Source organism: Diaporthe citri (assembly GCF_014595645.1).
Source record: "Diaporthe citri strain NFHF-8-4 chromosome Unknown scaffold_17, whole genome shotgun sequence".
In the NCBI taxonomy this organism is placed as follows: Eukaryota; Fungi; Ascomycota; class Sordariomycetes; order Diaporthales; family Diaporthaceae; genus Diaporthe; species Diaporthe citri.
Genome location: NW_025064862.1, coordinates 173,129 through 192,500, shown reverse-complemented (window position 1 = coordinate 192,500; position 19,372 = coordinate 173,129). Strand labels below are relative to the sequence as shown.

The 19,372-nt window shown below is 47.2% G+C and overlaps 6 protein-coding genes across 6 annotated transcripts; 4 read left to right on the top strand and 2 right to left on the bottom strand.

Annotated features, from left to right (window-relative positions):
* Window positions 1-3,348: 3,348 nt before the first annotated feature.
* On the top strand, window positions 3,349-4,414 carry INS49_005380 (uncharacterized protein; the record flags this gene model as incomplete). The annotated part of the gene is made up of 2 exons (XM_043166161.1): window positions 3,349-3,412; window positions 3,477-4,414. The coding sequence occupies 2 exons, from the start codon at window positions 3,349-3,351 to the stop codon at window positions 4,412-4,414; spliced, it is 1,002 nt and encodes a 333-aa protein (XP_043017193.1).
* A 1,430-nt stretch (window positions 4,415-5,844) lies between these two features.
* Window positions 5,845-7,531, top strand: INS49_005379 (uncharacterized protein; the record flags this gene model as incomplete). Its single annotated transcript, XM_043166160.1, has 4 exons — window positions 5,845-6,011; window positions 6,076-6,195; window positions 6,265-7,293; window positions 7,366-7,531. 4 exons carry the CDS (start codon window positions 5,845-5,847, stop codon window positions 7,529-7,531), a joined length of 1,482 nt encoding a protein of 493 aa, XP_043017192.1.
* Window positions 7,532-8,178: 647 nt separating this feature from the next.
* Window positions 8,179-9,579, bottom strand: INS49_005378 (uncharacterized protein; the record flags this gene model as incomplete). The annotated part of the gene is made up of 1 exon (XM_043166159.1): window positions 8,179-9,579. The coding sequence occupies one exon, from the start codon at window positions 9,577-9,579 to the stop codon at window positions 8,179-8,181; it is 1,401 nt and encodes a 466-aa protein (XP_043017191.1).
* A 1,702-nt stretch (window positions 9,580-11,281) lies between these two features.
* Window positions 11,282-12,868, bottom strand: INS49_005377 (uncharacterized protein; the record flags this gene model as incomplete). The annotated part of the gene is made up of 2 exons (XM_043166158.1): window positions 11,282-12,583; window positions 12,665-12,868. 2 exons carry the CDS (start codon window positions 12,866-12,868, stop codon window positions 11,282-11,284), a joined length of 1,506 nt encoding a protein of 501 aa, XP_043017190.1.
* Window positions 12,869-14,623: 1,755 nt separating this feature from the next.
* INS49_005376 (uncharacterized protein) lies at window positions 14,624-16,348 on the top strand (the record flags this gene model as incomplete). Its single annotated transcript, XM_043166157.1, has 3 exons — window positions 14,624-15,103; window positions 15,167-15,732; window positions 15,850-16,348. The coding sequence occupies 3 exons, from the start codon at window positions 14,624-14,626 to the stop codon at window positions 16,346-16,348; spliced, it is 1,545 nt and encodes a 514-aa protein (XP_043017189.1).
* Window positions 16,349-17,630: 1,282 nt separating this feature from the next.
* INS49_005375 (uncharacterized protein) lies at window positions 17,631-18,575 on the top strand (the record flags this gene model as incomplete). The annotated part of the gene is made up of 1 exon (XM_043166156.1): window positions 17,631-18,575. The coding sequence occupies one exon, from the start codon at window positions 17,631-17,633 to the stop codon at window positions 18,573-18,575; it is 945 nt and encodes a 314-aa protein (XP_043017188.1).
* Between the last annotated feature and the right edge of the window lie 797 nt (window positions 18,576-19,372).

Genomic DNA, 19,372 nt, shown 5'->3' with positions numbered 1-19,372 from the left:
ACTTTAAGAAGCAGGGTTATCCATTAATTTATTAATATAATGCTTTGATTATAAGCTATTTTAAGAGTAAATTATACATTTCGCTATATATTTATCTTATTTATTCTTTTAATAACTATATAGTTTTAAAGCAGTTGTTAATACTTATGTATTTTTATTTTATTTTTAAAATATATTTCTTATTATTTATTATTATAAAGTATTTATTTTTCTAGAGAGATAAGCTATTTTGTAAATATTATATATATAATATAAAAGAAAAGAGCAATTTAAGTATATATTTTTTATATAGCTAGCCTAAAAACTTACTAAGAAATTAATTGCTTTATATAAGTAGTTACGCTAAGGGTAGGGGGAAAGAGGGGGGCCGCAGATATATTATATGCTATATACTATACATTATACGCACTTATAAGGAAGCCGAATCACATATATTTCGTAATTTTATAATGTATATAATATAATAGTATATAGCGTTAATAAAATTTATAATAATTGCCCGTGATAATCATAATAATGCTTATTAATCTCATAATATATAAATGCAACGTAAATCCCTTGCTTATAATTATATATATTACGGTTTGGGCTTTACCCATTGTAATTAATTAGTGGGCTTTGGCCTTATAAGAATAGGCTTTAACGTGGATATAAACAGGGAGTAAACCTTTTTCTTTATACTTTAAATATAAATCCTATTTAAACACCTTATAGTAAATAACTTAAGGCTAGCCCATAATATATATTTAAAGTTTTTGTATATTATAAACCTATAATATAATTATATAAAACCTAATATAGCAAGACTTAAAAAGAATAATAATAGCTTATTAAGCTTTTTTTTATTTAAAGGAACTTTTATTTTAAGAATACTTAGTAACTTAGTTAATAAAGATAAGGATTAAGTTTGCAATAAATAGGGAGGTAATTAGCGCTAAAGGGGCTTAATTCTTTTATATATTTAGTTAACTAAGAACTTTCCATAATTAATTTTTACCTTATATTAATCTTATAAAAATATTTAAAGAATAGCTAGAAAGCTTTTTAAAAAAGGTTTGCCTTATGCTTAAGAACCCTTTTAAGCAAAGGTATATTAAGCTTAGCTTAATTACGTTATAATAGCGTTATAAGAAGGGGATAGTAAAATTTCTTGCTTAATTTAATTAATTAATTTATATAGCAAAGGCTTAAAGTTAGCTAAATAAGTATAAAATATTATTAATAGCTAATAGCTTAATCTTTATAATAAAAGCTTAGCTTAATTATAAGGAATAATTAAATATATTTAAGGCTTTTTATTTTGCTTTATAGCAATATAAAGATATTTTTAGCACTATAATAAAGAAGAATAATACTTAACCTTAAAATAATAAAGTAATGAATATTAATATTATAATGGTCTTAATAAGTAAAGTTAAGTATTTTATATATAGTTAACTTAGCTATTATAAGTATAATTACTTTAATTATTATGAGAAAATAAGAGTATAGCTTTTATTAATTAAGGCTAGCAAGGGGGAGGAATTTATTTAAGGGGGTGTAAAATTTTTTTTATAGGGTAGAGTTTAAAAGCAATGCTAGCTTAGCGCTGACTTGGATTTAAAGCAAATTAGCTATATGTTAGTTAATTTAGCTTTATAAAAATGCTTAAAATTTAGGAAATTCTTATTAATAAAGTAAATTGCTTATAATTAAGTATTAATTAATTGCAAATTATATAATAAATTTATAATTTTAAGGTTTTAGGTAAGGAAGCTTATATAAAAGGCTTGCATTAAAGGATTATAGGAATGCTATTAATTTAGCTGCTAGCTTATGCTTAAATAATTATTTTTTATTAGCTTGCTTTAGCTAATATATTAAATTATAAGGGTTAAAGTGTGTTAATTATAGATAATGGGCTGAGCTTTTAGCGTAGTTAAGAAGCGCTAAGGTATAATTAAATGGCTAAGTAAAAAGTAATATTTAATTTATAATTAAACCATAATATCCTTTATTTTTTATTATATAGCTGCCCTTTAAAGCTTGTTATAGGAACTTAGAGAAGGAGGATATATTATGGTTTGGGCTTTGCTTATTATAATTAGTTAATAGGCTTTGGCCTTATAAAAATAGGCTTTAGCGCAGATATAAACGGGAAGTAAACCTTCTCCTTTGCACTTTAAATATAAACCCTATTTAGATACCTTATAGCAAACGACCCAAGGCTAGCCCATAACAATATGCCGTATAATATGCTAGTAGCTAGGGGTTTAAATTACCTTAAAAATAACTTTTTTTAAGTTTTTTATTTATTTATTTAATTCTTTTAATTCTTTTAATATTGTTTAATATTTTTTAATATTTTTTAATATTTTTTAATATTTTTTAATATTTTCTTAATATTCTTCTTAATATTTAATAGGCTTATAATTATTTAAATATTTTTAAAACTTTAATTAATATTAGCCCCGCTTTTTTTCTTAGTTTTTTAGTTAATTTAGTTAGTTTTTTAGTTAGTTAATTTAGTTTTAGTTAATAAGATTAACTAAAATAAATTAGTTAGTTTTTAAAATTAACTAAACTAATTTAACTAATATCAACCCTGATTAATAGCATGCGTAGCTAAAGCGAGGAAGAGGCTCTCTCTCTTGCAGAAGTATTTGTGAAGTGTATAGGGCCTACAAACAAGCTTTCGGTGATCATCCTACCGATTCAATTCTAGACTGATGAGTTAGATTTTGGAAACATGCCAAAAAATGATGAAGAGTGTCCACCTGGCACAGCACCAAGTCCCGATAATCTCGCCCTTCACCTCACAAGGTTGAACCGACCGTGTACCTTATCTCCGGCTCATAGTGCAGCCCAAGGTTACATAACAGTGGATATTTGGAATCATGTCGTGCCCTTAGTGTTTGCAAAGCCTCTCTGTCCTGTCCTTGGTTAAATTGATTCCACATGTAGGAGGTCGTGGTACCGGGCTTGATCAGGACCTTAAGCCCGACAGCCACAAACGGCCCACAATTTCCACAGTTTTGGAGGAACCGCAACACGGAATTCGGAGCATAATCCTGATCCGTTTGCCGTCAATGCAAAATAACCTGGGCATCGGCGACATAGCCTGAGTATTCCGGGGAAACATGTCATCTGGTGTTACATGACTGCTGACGATGCGACGCTCACTTTTCACGGACGACAGAGTCAGTGAATTCCTAAGTCCGGATCGCACGACATCTTCTAAATGGAATTTCTGCACAAGGACAAAGGGATTTGTGGTCTATAAATGCAGTTTATCTATTCAAATGTCAAGGCCGATTTGAGACTCTATCTACACCAGCAATCGACAAATCCCTGTATATCATCGACAACATGGCGGCTCCCTCGCAGTCACGGACAAAGATTGTCTTCGGCGCAATGACTTTTGGTCAAAAAGGTATGAAGGTCCTGACGTTTGCTAGGACTAGCGACAACTGCTTACTTATCATGAATCAACACAGGCGCCGAGCAAGCCCGCGTACACGATCTGGAAGTCGCAGCAAAGATTCTAGACGTCTTCCAAAGCCACGGACACTCAGAAGTGGACACGGCGCGTACCTATGCGGGTGGCAGCTCCGAGGAATATCTGGCACAACTAAATTGCAAGTCTCGCGGTATCGCTGTGGCTACGAAACTGCCTCCTACCGGCGTCCACATACCACCGTTCCTGGATACGAGAGGCAAGACGCTGCGCGATTTGATGGTTGAAAGCATGAGCGCTCTGAAGACAGATAAAGTGGATCTCTTGTATCTCCACGGGCCAGACCGCAACAAACCTTACGAACAAACACTTCGTGAAGTCAACGATCTATACAACGAGGGATATTTCACCCGGTTCGGTATCAGCAACTTTGCAGCATGGGAGGTGGCACAGATGAGCGAGACGATCCGTCGTAATGGGTGGAAAAAGATCGACGTGTACCAGGGGGTCTACAACGCGCTGCACCGAGCTGTCGAGCCAGAGCTCTTCCCGGCACTGAGACAATATGGCATCGCTTTCTACGCCTACAACCCTCTCGCTGGAGGGTTTCTGACAGACCGGTATCAGCGAGAAACGGACGCCCAGGAGGGTGATCGATTCGACCCTCATCGTGCACAAGGTGCTCTGTACAGAAAGAAGTACTGGAACGACGCGCATTTTGATGCTCTGGACAAAGTTCGCCCGCTAGCCAAGAGCTTAGGGCTCACAACGGCACAGGCAGCTCTCAGATGGGTCAATCACCACAGTAAATTGGCCGGGGAATCCGGTGATGCTATCATCACCTCGGCGAGCTCGGCCGGACAACTCGAGGAGAATCTCGTTGCTCTTGAGATGGGTCCGCTCCCTGATGAGCTTGTGCAAGCTTTCGAGGAAAGCTACAAGGTGGTGAAAGCCGAGGTGTCGTCATATTTCTTCTAAGGTTTGAATGGGGAAAATCGTTGGATTTGTCAATCGTTTAGGCGGCCAGAAGTGGGATTCAACTTGGAAAAGTCGTGTCGTTTTCATCTCACCTCACCATAGAACACATGGCAAGAGGCTAGAGCCCCCTCCCACCTTTTTGAGAATTCGAATCAGTTATGGAGCTGAGAGATTGGACTGTCATAATCGTGCGAATTTTGAAGTAGCCAGCACAGCTGGTTCCTGGCTGATGAGCATAGTGAGATGCTTGATATCCAAGGCCCGTCAAATGTGGTATGTTGGAATATGAGCGTGAGCTGCTGTAGCTATCCAGGGAATGAGTATTTGGACCGACTGCTGCAAAGCTGTCCTAGTCTAGAGCCATCTCCTGGAACAAAATATGGTCTATTTAGTCCATCTTGTCAGCCTGGCTCACCTGTACGGCTGGAAATCCTGTCGAGCCATAGTGTTGGATTACTTGCGTCGCTAGTGTCGCTTCCAAATCCCATTTAGTAGGTGACCAATGCAAGTGTGCTGCAACCTTGGCGTGCTACCTGCCAGTGATATCTGCCCGTGCAGCTAAAGTCTGCGCAAATAATTGATTTTTCTTTCAGCCAAGAGCAATACACCAACACAGACTCCATAACAGATGCCCGTTACAAATAGCACACGTCATTTCAAAACATTCAATGAATCTCCTCACTTGAGAATAGCATACATCGGAGCCATTAATGCGCTGTCGTTGGGCGAAGGATCCGGCTTCGAACTCTAGTGTCTTGGGAAGTCTTGACATCGACTAAGCATTGTGGGGATATCTTGGCCACGGGAGCTATTGGCAGCAGATAAGCCGTCCGCCACGCCCGAGAGCCCAACAGGAGCTTGTTGGCGGCACACCAACACCAACTACCGTCAGCTTGGCTTCCCCGGAAACTGGTTCAACTGGGACAGCTCATTCCTCGCCAAGGGGCGGGGAGGATTCGGCCGCTAGGTCTAGCATGGCGCTGTGGCTTGCTGAAAGTGAGCCCTTGTCTAAGACGTATTGAGCGATTGTGCCTGTTGTGCGACCCGCGGCAGGGAAGTCTAGAATCTGACCTGCATTCCAGCGACAGCGACCTGACCGATAAGCTGCGCTTTGTATGGCCACGATGCGAAGCGCCCAGTTGCCAAGTGGCGCTGGAATATGAGCTACGGCAGGACGGGGAAGGGGCGCGAAGGATTACTGGATGCCATCGCCGACAAGGTTGGGTGGAATACTCATAAATACATGACCAGGGGCTTACTCACAGGCTTGCGATAAAATTTCAACGGTTTATTTAAATCTTGTCACCCCGCTGTACAACTCGAGCGCGACCCTTCTTGCTTCTCTGCGACTTGTTCTCTACACATATTTCCCTTGGAACCGAGGAAGGACCTACCCTGTCGGCACCCCGAGCTGTATTTAACGAGCAAGCATGGTACCTTCAATAAAGGAAAAGGCGGCCTTTGAGCCTACCGATATTTCGGCCACTGCTTCTGTTGTCGAAATCAACGAGGCCGTCGCATACGACCGCAGCGCCACCAGAAAGCTCTTGCGAAAGTTGGACTGGCACATCATTCCGTTCATGTCACTCATTTATTTGTTAGTAACTCATTGTACTCTAAGTCACTGTCTGTCGAAGTGGATTATTAACCATAAGAGGTAGACTCTGTTTCCTGGATCGCACTAACATTGGAAATGCCCGCCTTGACCACCTCGAGCAAGATCTCAATCTGAAAGGACTGCAATACAATGACTGCCTTGCCATTCTCTTCCCGTTTTACATGTAAGTTAAACAGCAACTCACAATCTGAGTGACTCAACGCATCTGTACTGACAATCGCCATTCTGCCAGTGCCGCCGAAATCCCATCCAACATGATGATGAAACGCACCCGCCCGTCCATCTGGCTTACCTTCATCATGGTCGGCTGGTCAGCCAGCATGATCGGCCAGGGCTTCGTCAAGAACTACTCAGGCCTTATGGCCACGCGGGTCTTCCTCGGCGCCTTCGAGGGCGGCCTGTTCCCGGGAGTCAACTACTACATCACGCAGTGGTACTGCCGGCACGAGTGCGGCTTCCGCATGGCCCTCTTCTTCTCCGCCGCCACGCTGGCCGGCGCCTTTGGCGGTATCCTGGCCAGGGGCATCGCCGAGATGAGCGGCATCGGCGGCCTGTCGGCCTGGTCGTGGATCTTCATCCTCGAGGGCCTGCTGAGCATCTTGGTCTCGTTCACTGCGTACTGGGCCATCAACGACTACCCCTCGACGGCCACGTTTCTGAGCGAAAGCGAGCGGACGGAGGTGGTGAGACGCCTGCGCGTCGACGATGGGCACCTCTCCGAGGTATTCCACATGAAGTATGTGTGGCAGGCCATCGGCGACTGGAAGATCTACATGCACTGCGGCATCTTCCTCGCTGGGTTTTGCCCAATTTACTCCATCGCCCTGTTCTCGCCGACCATTATCAAGGGCATGGGGTACACCGCCAACAATGCACAGCTCATGAGTGTGCCGCCCTATGTCTGTGCCTGTGCTTTCACGATCGCGGCCAGCTACGCGGCGGACCGCGTCAAGCAGCGCGGCATCTTCCTGCTCGGGTTCCAGCTCACCGGTATTGCTGGCTTCGCCCTTCTGGCGGGCACAAGCAACCACTCGGCCCAATACGGCGGACTGGTCCTGGCTGCTATCGGAGTCTATCCCACGGTTCCTCTCGCTATGGCGTGGAATAGCGGCAACATTGGTGGGTCCCTGAAGCGAGGGACAGGTATCGCCATGCAGGTGATGGGTGGCAACTGTGGTGGTATCATAGCGTCATATGTGTACCTGACCAGGGATGGGCCTCGATACATCACGGGACACAGTATTTTGATCGGCATCATCTGGTGAGTATCTGCCCTCGGCGTGATCACGTCCCTGGTGTGTCTACTACATTACTGACCACATACGTGCCCCAGCCTTGCATTTCTGCTGACCCTATCCATGACCATCTGGTATCGAATTGAGAATGCTCGCCGGGACCGGGTTTCGGGCGAGGTAGCGGGTCAGGAGTTGACGGAGGAGCAGAAGGCACTTGAACAGGAGCTGGCTGACAACGCGCCGTTTTTCCGATACACTGTGTAGACGCCTGCGATCAGGCAAAGACATTGCGACTCAAAGAATTTTGACACAAGTCAAGACGTTGGATTAATGGTCACAGGGGGTCAGAAGAATAGATCTTCTTGTACACTCGTTGGACTGGTCAGTTTGTGTTGTTTCAAATTACTCACAGTCGCTGACGGACATCTTGGTAAATGTATCTGCTGCATCACTCAATGGTTCTATATGGTCTGCATTGTATCAAGTGCATATAGGAAAGAAGAAATGATCCTCAGATCCAGAAAATTAGACAGAGCCATGCCCCAGTTCCTTGATAAAAATATCCGCCGCCCTCTCGCCAACCGCCAGAGCGTTCCAAGTTTGTTAGTCTTGGCCACGACGTTCCGCGGAACGATTCTGAGATCGGCAATCTTCAACCCCTCAACCCTTTAGACACTGAGACTTGTCCCATCTCGACGCAGGATGCTGAACTTCAACCGCCCGCGAGCAGCATCGTTTCACACGTCTGCCGTGATTGTGCGCCCTCATCAAGTTGACACGTACAGTGAGCTACACTATAAAGATGGTACGCTCCCCAGTATTCTGGTCATATTCCCAACTTGGGTCATCTTGCTCACCGACTTGTGACGCGAAGTACAGATCGCGGAACTTTTGCCCAAAGTTTAGCAAGCCTATCCGCCGGAATCTCCCCATCTTGCCACACACAAGTTCGAGTAGCAAACAGTAAGTGTTAGAAAGACCATAGCTGTCTCGTCTCGGTCAACATTGTCGTACCAAGGCATATAGAACAGTTTTCCTGAGTCGTTCAGGGCTGAGATGTCTGCTTCGGTCGCTGCAAAATCGAGCCCGGCCGAGACAAATAGGCTTTGCCGAGCTTCCGAGTCTTCTTCACGTCTCTTCAGAGCCTTCAGGTTCTTTCTCGGCTTAGCAACCCCAATAGGACCAACAGGAAACACATGAAACATTTGGGGACCTCTTCGAAGTATCATCCGCTTCAAAACACCCCGAACCATGATCTCGATGATCGGCGTTGATGGAAGCATGATGATATCTTCACTGAATAAATGCTCTTTAGCGCCCGTGTCCTTACTAGTACGCCATTTGACATACGTGATCTGTGGCAAGATAAACTTCTCGTCCGGCTCCTCCCCTTCCAGGTCATTTTCCCTTATTCTAACCTGGTAGCCGGAGATCCATGAGAACGTCAGCTGCGTTGGCCTTGGGGAGGCATTATGCAGCTCAGGATCAGGCGTGATTTCCACGTGTTTCCAAAGCATATCGAGAAATAGGCGACTGAGCCATAATCCTGCTACGTATAAATCGTTTTTGAGAAGCGTGCTGAACCGCTGAGCGATGCCTGCTACGGCTGCAAGCCTGTCCTCGGTGAAGGTAAGCTCTGTGCCCGAGGACTTCTCCACCAAGGTGTACCAGGTCTGGTACATATCTCCACCGCTGGCGAGCCTACTGGTCGGCAGCAATGTCTTAATGTTGGGTAATGAGGTAATATTGTCAATGGCGGAATCGCGGTGCAAACTTGGGTTCAAATGTATGGCGCCTTTCCCCCTGGATTCGCTCCAGCGTTGCTCATAACACTCGTATAGAACAGTTCCCTTGCAGAAGAAGATGTTCCTAGGAGTGAGCAACCGCTCTTGAAATACCCAACCGCGGCTAGCCAAGGGAGAATGCTCAACCAGCTCCTCCCAGGTCCTATCGCCCTCTTCAGTCGACACCAGAAGAAAGTCCTTCTTCTGCCCAGCTTTGGACCATATCTCGAAAGACACACGTTCCACTTTGGCTGGGTCTCTTGTCGCAAATAACCCGCCTATTTCAAGTCCCCACGAAGCACAAATGTTGAAACATGCATTTGAATATACATCCTGCATCGTTGGAGCCTCTTTCTTCCAATCCTCAAGCTTGTCGCCCTCTTGGATGATGCAAAGACAATCGACCCAGAGGTAATTGATTCCAAGACGCTTAGCTACTTGAGCGGCATCTAGAAAAGTCCGAGGAAGCATTTCTATCGGCACGTCCAGTGTCCACGGTGATAAATTGTCGACGGTGAGCTTCGCCATATTTACGTTTCCCCAACGGTGGCTCAGAGTAGCATACTGACTGCCCGCAGACACATGGGTCCTGTGTACGATTCGTAACCTGAGATCCTGTCCCTCTTGGCCGTTGAAAGAGCTGAAATGAAGCAGTCGAGTCGGATGCCAGCCCTTCGCCTGTTGCTCTCGATGGTGGAGGCATTGCTTGTGCCAGGAGTTGCAACGTCCTAGCCATTCATCGATTCTTGTTAACGTCTCTTCGGAACCTGTTGAGCTCGAGGTGATCCTCCAGCTTAACTCCGACAATGCTTGATCAGTGAGATTCATGATGCGGCCTTCGGAATGAGCACATGGATGAAACTCATCCCCAAACCAGAAACATATGCCGAAAGAGGGCCCAGAACCTCTGTAGCCCATGAATACCACCGGAGGACCATCACGAGATTCGCACGGCTGTGGGATTCCGTGGCAGCTCCCGTGCCTCTTGTTTCGAGGAAGCGGCCCTTTGAGTCCTCTTAGCTGTGATTGGAGGTGTTCTGATAGTTTGCCGAAGAGTCGCGTGCAAATATAGCACCCATGGTCGGCAGAGCAAAGGAAGATTTCAGGTCAACGTTCGTCGGTAGACCAGGCATGTGAAGTGAAGCAACATCCCCTGCTGTCTGAAACGACGTCCCAATGTAAATGCTTGCTGATGAAATCTTTACACGGTATGCATAGAGACATGGTAATTCTTCAGTTTTCTTCAAAGTGTTGCAGTACAGCAGAGATAGAATTTCTGAGATCAGAAGACTCAATCTTGCATGAAGGGAGTGACAAGTTAGTAAACGGATCGCGCGCCTGCCAACACATACGAGATTTTAATTAGTCGGTGTACAGGATGTTGTGGGGTGACGAATGTGGTGGGTGCTGGGAAGGGTGGCGCAGGCGCAAGGCGCAATCAAGGCTGCCGTGCAGAGCCTGCAGATCCACCTAAGACGAAATAAGAGATAGTTCTGCATGCCGATGAGGGATTGCAGTAGGCGAGCATCAATTAAGCAATAGTCTTCTTGACATTCGGCCGGGAGCGGAGACCACGCTGCATGCATGTGCCAATATTGTAGGCATCTCTGCCAATACGCTAAGCACGTGTTCACGAGTAAATGCTGCACTAACTGCAAGGGTTTTCGATAGAAGAGGGTCGTAAGCCTAGCATACTCAGCCACGCAGGTCAGCATCCGATATTCCGAGACTCGTTTGAATTGCTCTTGCTCTCGAGCTTTCTCTGACTCAGTGGCATGCATCCTTAGCTCGCGCATGTTTACCTCCGTATACGACCTAGAGATTGGGTACTCAAATGGACCACTTTCCTAGCCTCGACGATTACAATCAGAAATATCCAGCAGTACATAAGTGCCATACCGTCATATAAATTGTTTGAGAGATGATCTCACGAAGATAGATGGGATATAAAATAGAGGAGGAGGAGGGGAAGCCGGATGTAGTAGAACGCCGTGGATACGGCTAGAGAGACGTTCTCGGCCATGGCGTAGTAAACCTATACTTCAGGACACAGTACTGGAATAAAGCTAGGGCGACTTTCCGTCGTGGCGTCGTCCTATTCAGAGGAGGCGACCACAGTGCGAGGAATGATAGAGCATAGCGTTAAAAATCTAACTCAAGTTTGCTTTTCAAATTCTTGTTGTCCAAGTTTGTACCAGTTCTGTGGATAAACATCGCCTGTTCACGTTATTTACATCTTTGCAGGCAAAGGCTCGAGCATGATCTTCACCGTCTTGGTAGACAGATACAAGTCTAGGGCCTCATCACCTCCATCTCTTCCATTCCCTGACTGCTTGACACCGCCAAACGGAGTCGAAGCGTCCAACATGGCCGCGCAGTTGACCCAAATCGTACCCGCCTCAATCTGTGCAGCTAGATTCAAAGCGTTGTCGATGTTTCGCGAAAAGACATTGGCACTCAGACCGTACTCGGTGGCATTGGCCAACTCAACGGCCTGTGCCAAGGAAGAAAAGGTGCTGATGCAGGCCACAGGTCCAAAGATTTCCTTGGAGGCCACATCGTGCTCGGGGTGCGCGTTGAAAAAGTATCCTCGGGGCAAATAGTTCTCGTGAGGCGGCTTCGTGCCCTTTTGTCCTTCCCACCACTCGAATCCAGCGTCTTTGCCAGCTTGCACCATTGACGCCACCTTCTCGCGCTGCTGCGACGAGGCCAGCGGACCCACAATGTCAGCAGAATCCTGACCCTGCAATGGATCGCCGTATTTAGCCTCGTCGATGTTACGCTGGAAAGCTTCAAGGAACTTCTCCTTGATATCTTCATGAACAAAAATGCGCGATCCGGCAGCGCATACTTGTCCCTGGTGGAAATAGATTCCCAACGACGACCAAAATGCGGCTTTTTCCACGTCGGCATCTTTAGCCACTATAACAGCTCCTTTGCCGCCCAGTTCCAAGGAGACGTGCTTCAAGTTGGACTTGGCTGCTGCGACGGAAATAGCGCGTCCGGTCACACCTGATCCAGTGAAGCTGATTTTGCGCACGATGGGGTGTGAAGCCAGCGCAGCTCCTACGGCGCCGGAACCAGTCACGACATTGATGACACCGTCGGGGAAACCAGCTTCCTTGGAGAGTTCCGCCACATATAGTGCTGTGAGGGGGGTTATTTCGGAGGGTTTGATGACAACAGTGTTGCCCGCTGCCAAAGCTGGAGCGAGTTTCCAACCCAAGATCAGGTTGGGGAAGTTCCAAGGCAGAATCAGACCACAGACGCCGTGAGGCTCGCGCAGGGTGTAGTTGAGTGTCTTTTTGCCTGGGGTGGTCTTTCCTTGAATCTTATCCGCGGCACCGGCGTAGTACCGCAGCAGCTCAACAAGGCTGGTCAAGTCAAATCCCTGAGCAGCCGATACCAACATGCCCGTGTCCAAGGAAGAAACGATGGCGAGTTGGGGTAGACGCTCCTCAATGAGATCGGCCAGCTTGTTCAATAAGCGGCCTCTTTCTGAGCCGAGGGTGTCTCGCCACTTTGGGAAAGCCTGCAGATGTTGTTAACCTCTTGCTTTTAACTGGAGTTTTACATGTACTGAATAATGATATTTGAGTTTTTCACCACTCACTTTCTGTGCAGCAACCACTGCCTTGTTGGCATCCGCCTCACTGCCCTCCTGGAGTGTTGCTAGGGTTTTCCCACTGACTGCTGATGTAGTCTCAAAGGTGCGGTTCTGTGATGAAGACACCAGCTGTCCATCAATCCATAGACCAACGGGAATTTGGATGTCCTCGCCCTTGGGGCCTCTCAGCTTGGCATGATGAGCACTCATGGTGGTCGCGTCTCCAGATCGAACGACCCAAGGGAAAAAGGATGGTGCTAAGTTCGGACGGTGTGAAATGGGCTAGTTCCAAGGTTTCGCTGGCGAGTTAAAATGATGATACTCCGTGAGTGAGCAAAAGGAGAGAAAGACTGAAGAACCCTGCAAGAGAAGAAGCTCGCGTCTTGAATCGGTCGTTCAAAATAGCGAGCAAAACGGAACAGTCACAGGTGTATGTCAAGGTTTCTGATTTGATCATGCGTGGGTGTGAGGTCTTCTTACCTTTTATTCTTGTGCTATAATCTATCGGCGCGTATCGCAGAAGAAGCTTGTTTAAGTAGCTAACTGTAAAACAGTTTCTCGCGTCGCGAACCCCGAGTTACCGCTTTAGGCATGTAAAGTGAGACGGCCCGGAGGGTGTCAACGGCAAAGAAAAAAGCCAAGCTGCTAGATCGGGTATTGGGAGGGAGAGAACGGGAGGTTAGAGGTTACGTAGTGCCGCTTCGGATTCTGCAACCTGAAATTGTGGGGCACGGATCCAAGCCGTGCGGGGCCCCGCAACGGCTCTAACCGCCGGCTGGGGAAGACGGAGCTTTGAGATAGATCCCTTGCTCCTACCACAGCCTAGAGTGGGACAATGTGTAACTTTTGTAGCAAACGCTTTTTTCTTATAGCTACCTATAGGTCTATAAATAAGGGACGAGAATATTCCTCTTCATTCTTCATGTCGTGCGGATTGTTGCCTCCGATCGACAAACCTCTCTTTATCGATTCATTCTCCTTTGATTCTCCTACTATTCTAACAGTATTGTACTACTGAGAACGTATTCACATTATCTCTAGCAACACAATCTCTAATCAAGTTGTGTCGACTGCTGACCCAGCGGAACGACCCAAGCGTATCGACCGCCCCGTTTGGCACGGTACTGTTCTCGAGCAGCACCCAGAGTCGCCCTTTCTGCCCACAAAAAATGGTCCTGAGAAGCGAGAGGTCGTCTTACCACCTGAGTTCTCCCAGCCCGCCAGTAAGGGTTGTTGAATACAAGCAGAGTGACTAGGGATACGTAGTGTACACGCTGCGTATAAGTAGCGCGGGAGCACTGGCAGTAGATTCGTAGAGTAAAGTACAACTGAAGTTAGCCTCCCCCTCCTCCTCCTTTCCCCGTTGAAGAGTTCTCCCTTCTAGACAATTCCGCGCCTCCGCGGCTTCCCCGCTGCGCAAGCGTAGCGTCCTCCGTAATTGGGTGGCAACTGAAGTCATAATACTGGGTAGGCGGCGTCATGGTATTGTGGTTCCTGGCACCGCCTTTGATGCCGCTCTGGACGATTTGAGAGGGCTTCTCGGTCCTGACTTCGTCAAGGTCAATGACATTGAGCTGGTCGACGGTGATTACCACGCAGTACCCCTCTCACACGACTCATATCACATTCTGGACCCTGATGATATGGTCCCCTCTGCTGTCTGCTGGCCTGGCAATACTCAACAAGTCTCCACGGTGGTAAAGTGGGCCAACAAGCACAAGATTCCCATTTGGCCAATTTCTACAGGTCGAAACTTGGGATATGGAGGTTCCGCTCCTCGAGTCCGTGGATCTGTCGTCCTCGATTTGGGCAGGCGCATGAACCGAGTGCTTGATGTCTCGGTTGACAATTCTGCCTGTCTTGTGGAGCCTGGTGTTCAGTACCTCTCTCTATGAGCACCTCCAGAGCATTGGCGTTGGTGACAAGCTCTGGATTGATGTCCCTGATTTGCCTGGTGGCTCAGTCATGGGCAATGCTCTTGACCGTGGTATTGGATACACTCCTCACGGTGACCACTGGGCCCAACACTGTGGTTTGGAAGTTGTCTTGCCTGACGGCGACATTGTTCGAACTGGCATGGGAGCTATGCCCGGCTCCGATTGCTGGCAATTATTCCCCTACGGTTTCGGCCCTTACCACGACGGCATATTTTCTCAATCCAACTATGGTATCGTTACCAAGATGGGCGTTTGGCTCATGCCTAACCCCGGTGGTTTACGACCATTCATGGCTACCTTTCCTAGTGAGAATGACCTGAGCAACGCCGTTGACGCCCTGCGACCTTTGATGGTGCAAAAGATTATTGGCAACGTGCCCTGCCTACGTCTTGGTCTGCAAGACGCCATCATATACCACAAAAAGACCGAGTTCCCACTACGATCCATTGGCCTCCAAGACCGGATAGCATCACAAAAGATCATCGACAAGCTCGGAACAGGAGCTTGGGTCTTCTACGCTGCGCTTTAAGGCCCCGACGAAATCACCCAGCCCAAGTTTGACTACATCAAGCGCAAGCCGACGGAAGCCGTCCCCGGCGCCAAATTTTACGAGCGCAAGGATGTCGCGCCAACATCGTACTTGCACGACTATGCCAAATTCACCGCCGGCATCCCTGCCTGGCGAGAACTGGACCGCATGCAATACATCCCCAACGCCTCGCACTTGTTCTTTGCTCCCATCTCCGCCACCAGCGGAAAAGACGCCATGACCCAGGCAGACATGTGCCGCAAGAGCGTGGAGCAATTTGGCTTTGACTATCTGGGCACCTTCTTCATCGGCCACCGTGAAATGCACCACGTCATTTCCTTCATGTACGACAGAACCAACCAGGAAGATAAGCGCCGGGCTCTTGCTTGTATCCGCGCCTTGGTTGACGACGCAGCTGCCCGAGGTATTGGGGAGTATCGGACGCACTTGGCCCTGCAGGATCAAGTCGCTGCTACTTATGATTGGAACAATGGTGCTGCTATGCGCCTTAACAACAAGATCAAGGACGCGTTGGACCCTAACGGTATCTTGCAGCCTGGTCGCTCGGGTATCTGGCCCAAGCAATATCGTGGCAAGAATTGGGAGATGTGGGTTGGAGAGCTTGTGTCTCATAGAAGAGACCAGCATTTATAAATTTGCAACCGCATCAGCTTGCAGAGAGTGGGTGGAAGATTGCGATGTCACACAAAACGTTTGAATTACAGATTGAACAGCGAGCCCTTGAGACCTGCAGACTGGCTCGGCTTTGACCATGGAGACCACAGCACTTGTGCTTTGGAGCATTGTCCCCTCGTCCGCGGCTGGAAACTTGCTCAAATCCAAGCACTGAGAGATCGGGCCGCCAATCAACAACTTTTGACGGAGTCTCTCGCAATGGTTCAGAGCTGGATGTTCCTTGGTGCCCTCGAGGCTCTAACTCAGCGCCGTGTCTCTGAAGACGACTTTCTTCGACGCAAGTTCCAACGTGCGGTTGTTCACACTGGCTTTCATCGATCGTATCTAGTCAATTGGATCAAGGAAGTCCGGGATACTTTCCGCGCAGACCCGGGAAGTCTGGTGGCTACAATAATCCATGTTCTGAGGGAGGTCCAGACCTGGTGTTTCAAGCTGGCAGCCTCGGCGTCCACTTCTGTCGACATTAAGTCGCGCATTTTTCTTCCAAGTGAGGTAGACCATGCTATCACCAAGCGTCTTCTAGGTTGAGACATGCGAGTTCAATACTGTGGCTACATTACTTCATCTCCAGGAAATTGGTCTCTGTGGAATTCATTTAGCGGCTGCCCTTCAAGTTATGCCTACAAGCGCCACAGGAATTGGACAAACGAAGACCGATCTGCCAACATATGAGTTTAGAGGTTGAATTATGATTGCAGCCTACTCGTGGAGATCGATTGACTGCCAGGGTCATTTAGTGGGGACAGAAGAAGGGATAAGAGAGAACTAGTATACCGGCTATATGGGGGGCGAGTAAGCGGTTTAAAATTGGGAGGGGAAGTTGGACCGTTTATTCTTCTGAGCGGTTTAAAATATTTAAGCGGTTTAAAATCCCTGAGCGGTTTAAACCTGCTTAAACGGTTTAAAGGAAGGAGTGGTTAATAGATGGCAGGAGGGTAGGAGGGCAGAGACCCTTTGGCATTAATTTTGCCCGAGAAAAAAATAAATTTTAGAAATTCCTTTTAAAGATGTCTTCTTTTAAAGGGCTTTTTCTTTTCTTTTCTTTTCTTCTTTTATCCCACTACTTATTAATAAAGTTAATAATATTTAAGTTTTATATAAAAGGAGCAATTTCCTTTTCTTACTTATATATATAAATTAAATTATATTAAATTTGCTTATATATGGTTAAATTATTAATTATGATTTAAACCGCTTAAAGATTTTAAACCGCTTAGAAGAATAAACAATCCAACTTCCCCTCCCAAACCCCCACGGTTTAGACCCCCTAAGCGGTGGCTGCACCGCTTAACAACCATTTAGAAGGACCCCACATCCCCGGTACAGAAATCTATTGTATAAAGACTATTTACGTTTTGATAGTAGTGTGCCTCCTTGCCTGTTCGGCACTGTCACAAGAGAAAAGGGTCCAGGGACATAGCAGTAGCTGGCCTTAGGTACGTCAATTCAAGTTGAGTGGGCGCTGTCTCTAAGTAAAACGGGAGGGCATTCAGAGGACCCATAGACGCGGTACAAGAGGCCCGGATGGCGGGTGGTGGAGGCTTAGTCAGTCGCTTCCGTAAGCAGGCCGCATCTTGGGCAGTGCCTGTTCAATTGGGGCCTGTTGAACTATATAGTCTATTGCCTGGGCCCCGGATTCAAAAACCACATGCACCTCTGTACGCCACTTCTGCCACTTCGAGCTAAAGCTCCCGTTGCAGTACCAGACGTTCAACGCCTTACCATTCAGGAAGGGCTGAAAAGCCTACGAATCACGACTTTGTGAATCGATACCAGCAATCAGCTCGGTTCACCTTGCTGTACCGTCAGGATGGTGTCCCAGAGCAATTGGCCGGTTCGAATAGTGCTTCTTGATCCTCCTCCTCTTGATGAGGTGGCTGCCGCGGTACACAATGAACTTCAGTCGAATTTCAACGCATCAAGTGCTTCGATTTCTGTCCCGCCCGACCTCCGCCAACCCCCGTTCCACCTCGCTGGCCCGGGTCTCTCCGGAAATACACGCATCGCAGACATAGGCGGCCAGGCCAATCTCTTCCCCTCTCCTAATCTGGACAAGCGGTATGACCTGCTCAGCATTTCCGAGCTCATGGATATGAGGAGTGGTGTCCTGATCGGAGCAGGTGCCGGGCCGTTCTTCGACCTGGGGCAGAATATAGAGCTGATGCCAAACATTGCGTTCGGCCCTGCCTCGGACAGGGAGCTGACGAACTACACCCGCTATGCCAAGGTTCTGGACGACGGCAGCGCTCTATGCGAGGGAATCGGCGCCTCGACAAGTTGCGCGATGATGTGTAACCTGTTTGGCTGCGACGGGGAGACGGGACCGTTGCTGCACATCAAGGTGAAGGGCAGGAGAGGACAACTGAATTTCACGGAGGCTATCCAGAAGGGCCTTGCAGATGTCTACGGCGACCGGCTGATCAGCTTGGGCGGCGTATTCGTCGCTCGCTCGGGGAAGCTGAAGATGCACGTGATGCCGGACTTTCCTGATAAACCTTTCCAGAGTCGGGACGAGGTCGAACAATGGCTTCACTTCTTTGATATGGACACGCCGATGGTCTGTTTGGCCGTCCTGCATTCCGGCGACGACAAAGACCTCGGACTCAGAAAGGAACATACCCACTGCTTTGGAGCCGACGATGCTGAGGAAAATCGCAGAGGCGGTCACTACCACTTTGATCTGGATGAAACGATGGATACAGTGGAGTATGAAGGGTGGTTCAATGTTGCTGAAGTCCTGTACAAGATCGACTAGTTAAGCAAGCCCTTTAGTCCATCATTGTCGATTCGTCCAACATTTTCTGTTTATATATTGACTTCCACTGGTACGAGTTTGTATTCTTGCCACCAAACGCACCACGAAAAAAAAAAAAAAAAAGGAAGAAGAGCAAAAAGGGACAACTTTTTTGCTCGTAAATATTCTCGTTTTCCTTCATCTCAATGGCCTTCCGCGCATTGGATCCAGTCACGACGAGTTTGGCAGAGCGACACCCACGCATCGCACGCTGGGTCTGATGATGTGCGGAGGCATGCAATCTCCTTAGGGTCCTGAAGCTATTGGGGGCTGAAATGATACCTGCTCTGGTCTCAGATGAACATACCCAATTATGCAAGAATTACGACAATACATGTAGTAGTATATCTTCGGGAGCCTTATTATACGTACCCGCTGGTGGGTACTCAGCGGTCTATGTCTGCATGAATATTTGATGAAGGCAGTTGCCATTTGGGCACTGTGCGGGCTGGTGGCACTCTGCCTACTGGGAGTCATTCATGTAGTACAAGCAAGGGAGAGATGCGTGTTGCTTAGGCATGTCACCAACCACATTTGCGTGAGTCGTCTCGCCCACTACCTACGCAACATTTGATTTCTCGGGTTTCACAAAGTTGTCATGATTCGTTCAGAGAGGTGTGTATCTAGTGCTGACCCTAATTAAGTGCGGCAATTACGTCCCGTGTAACAACACCTCGGAGTCGGGCGCTGCCTTTGGACGGATTCTAACCCCTGCAAAAGCAAGAGATCGGAAACCCAAACTCCTGCAAGTCCTGATC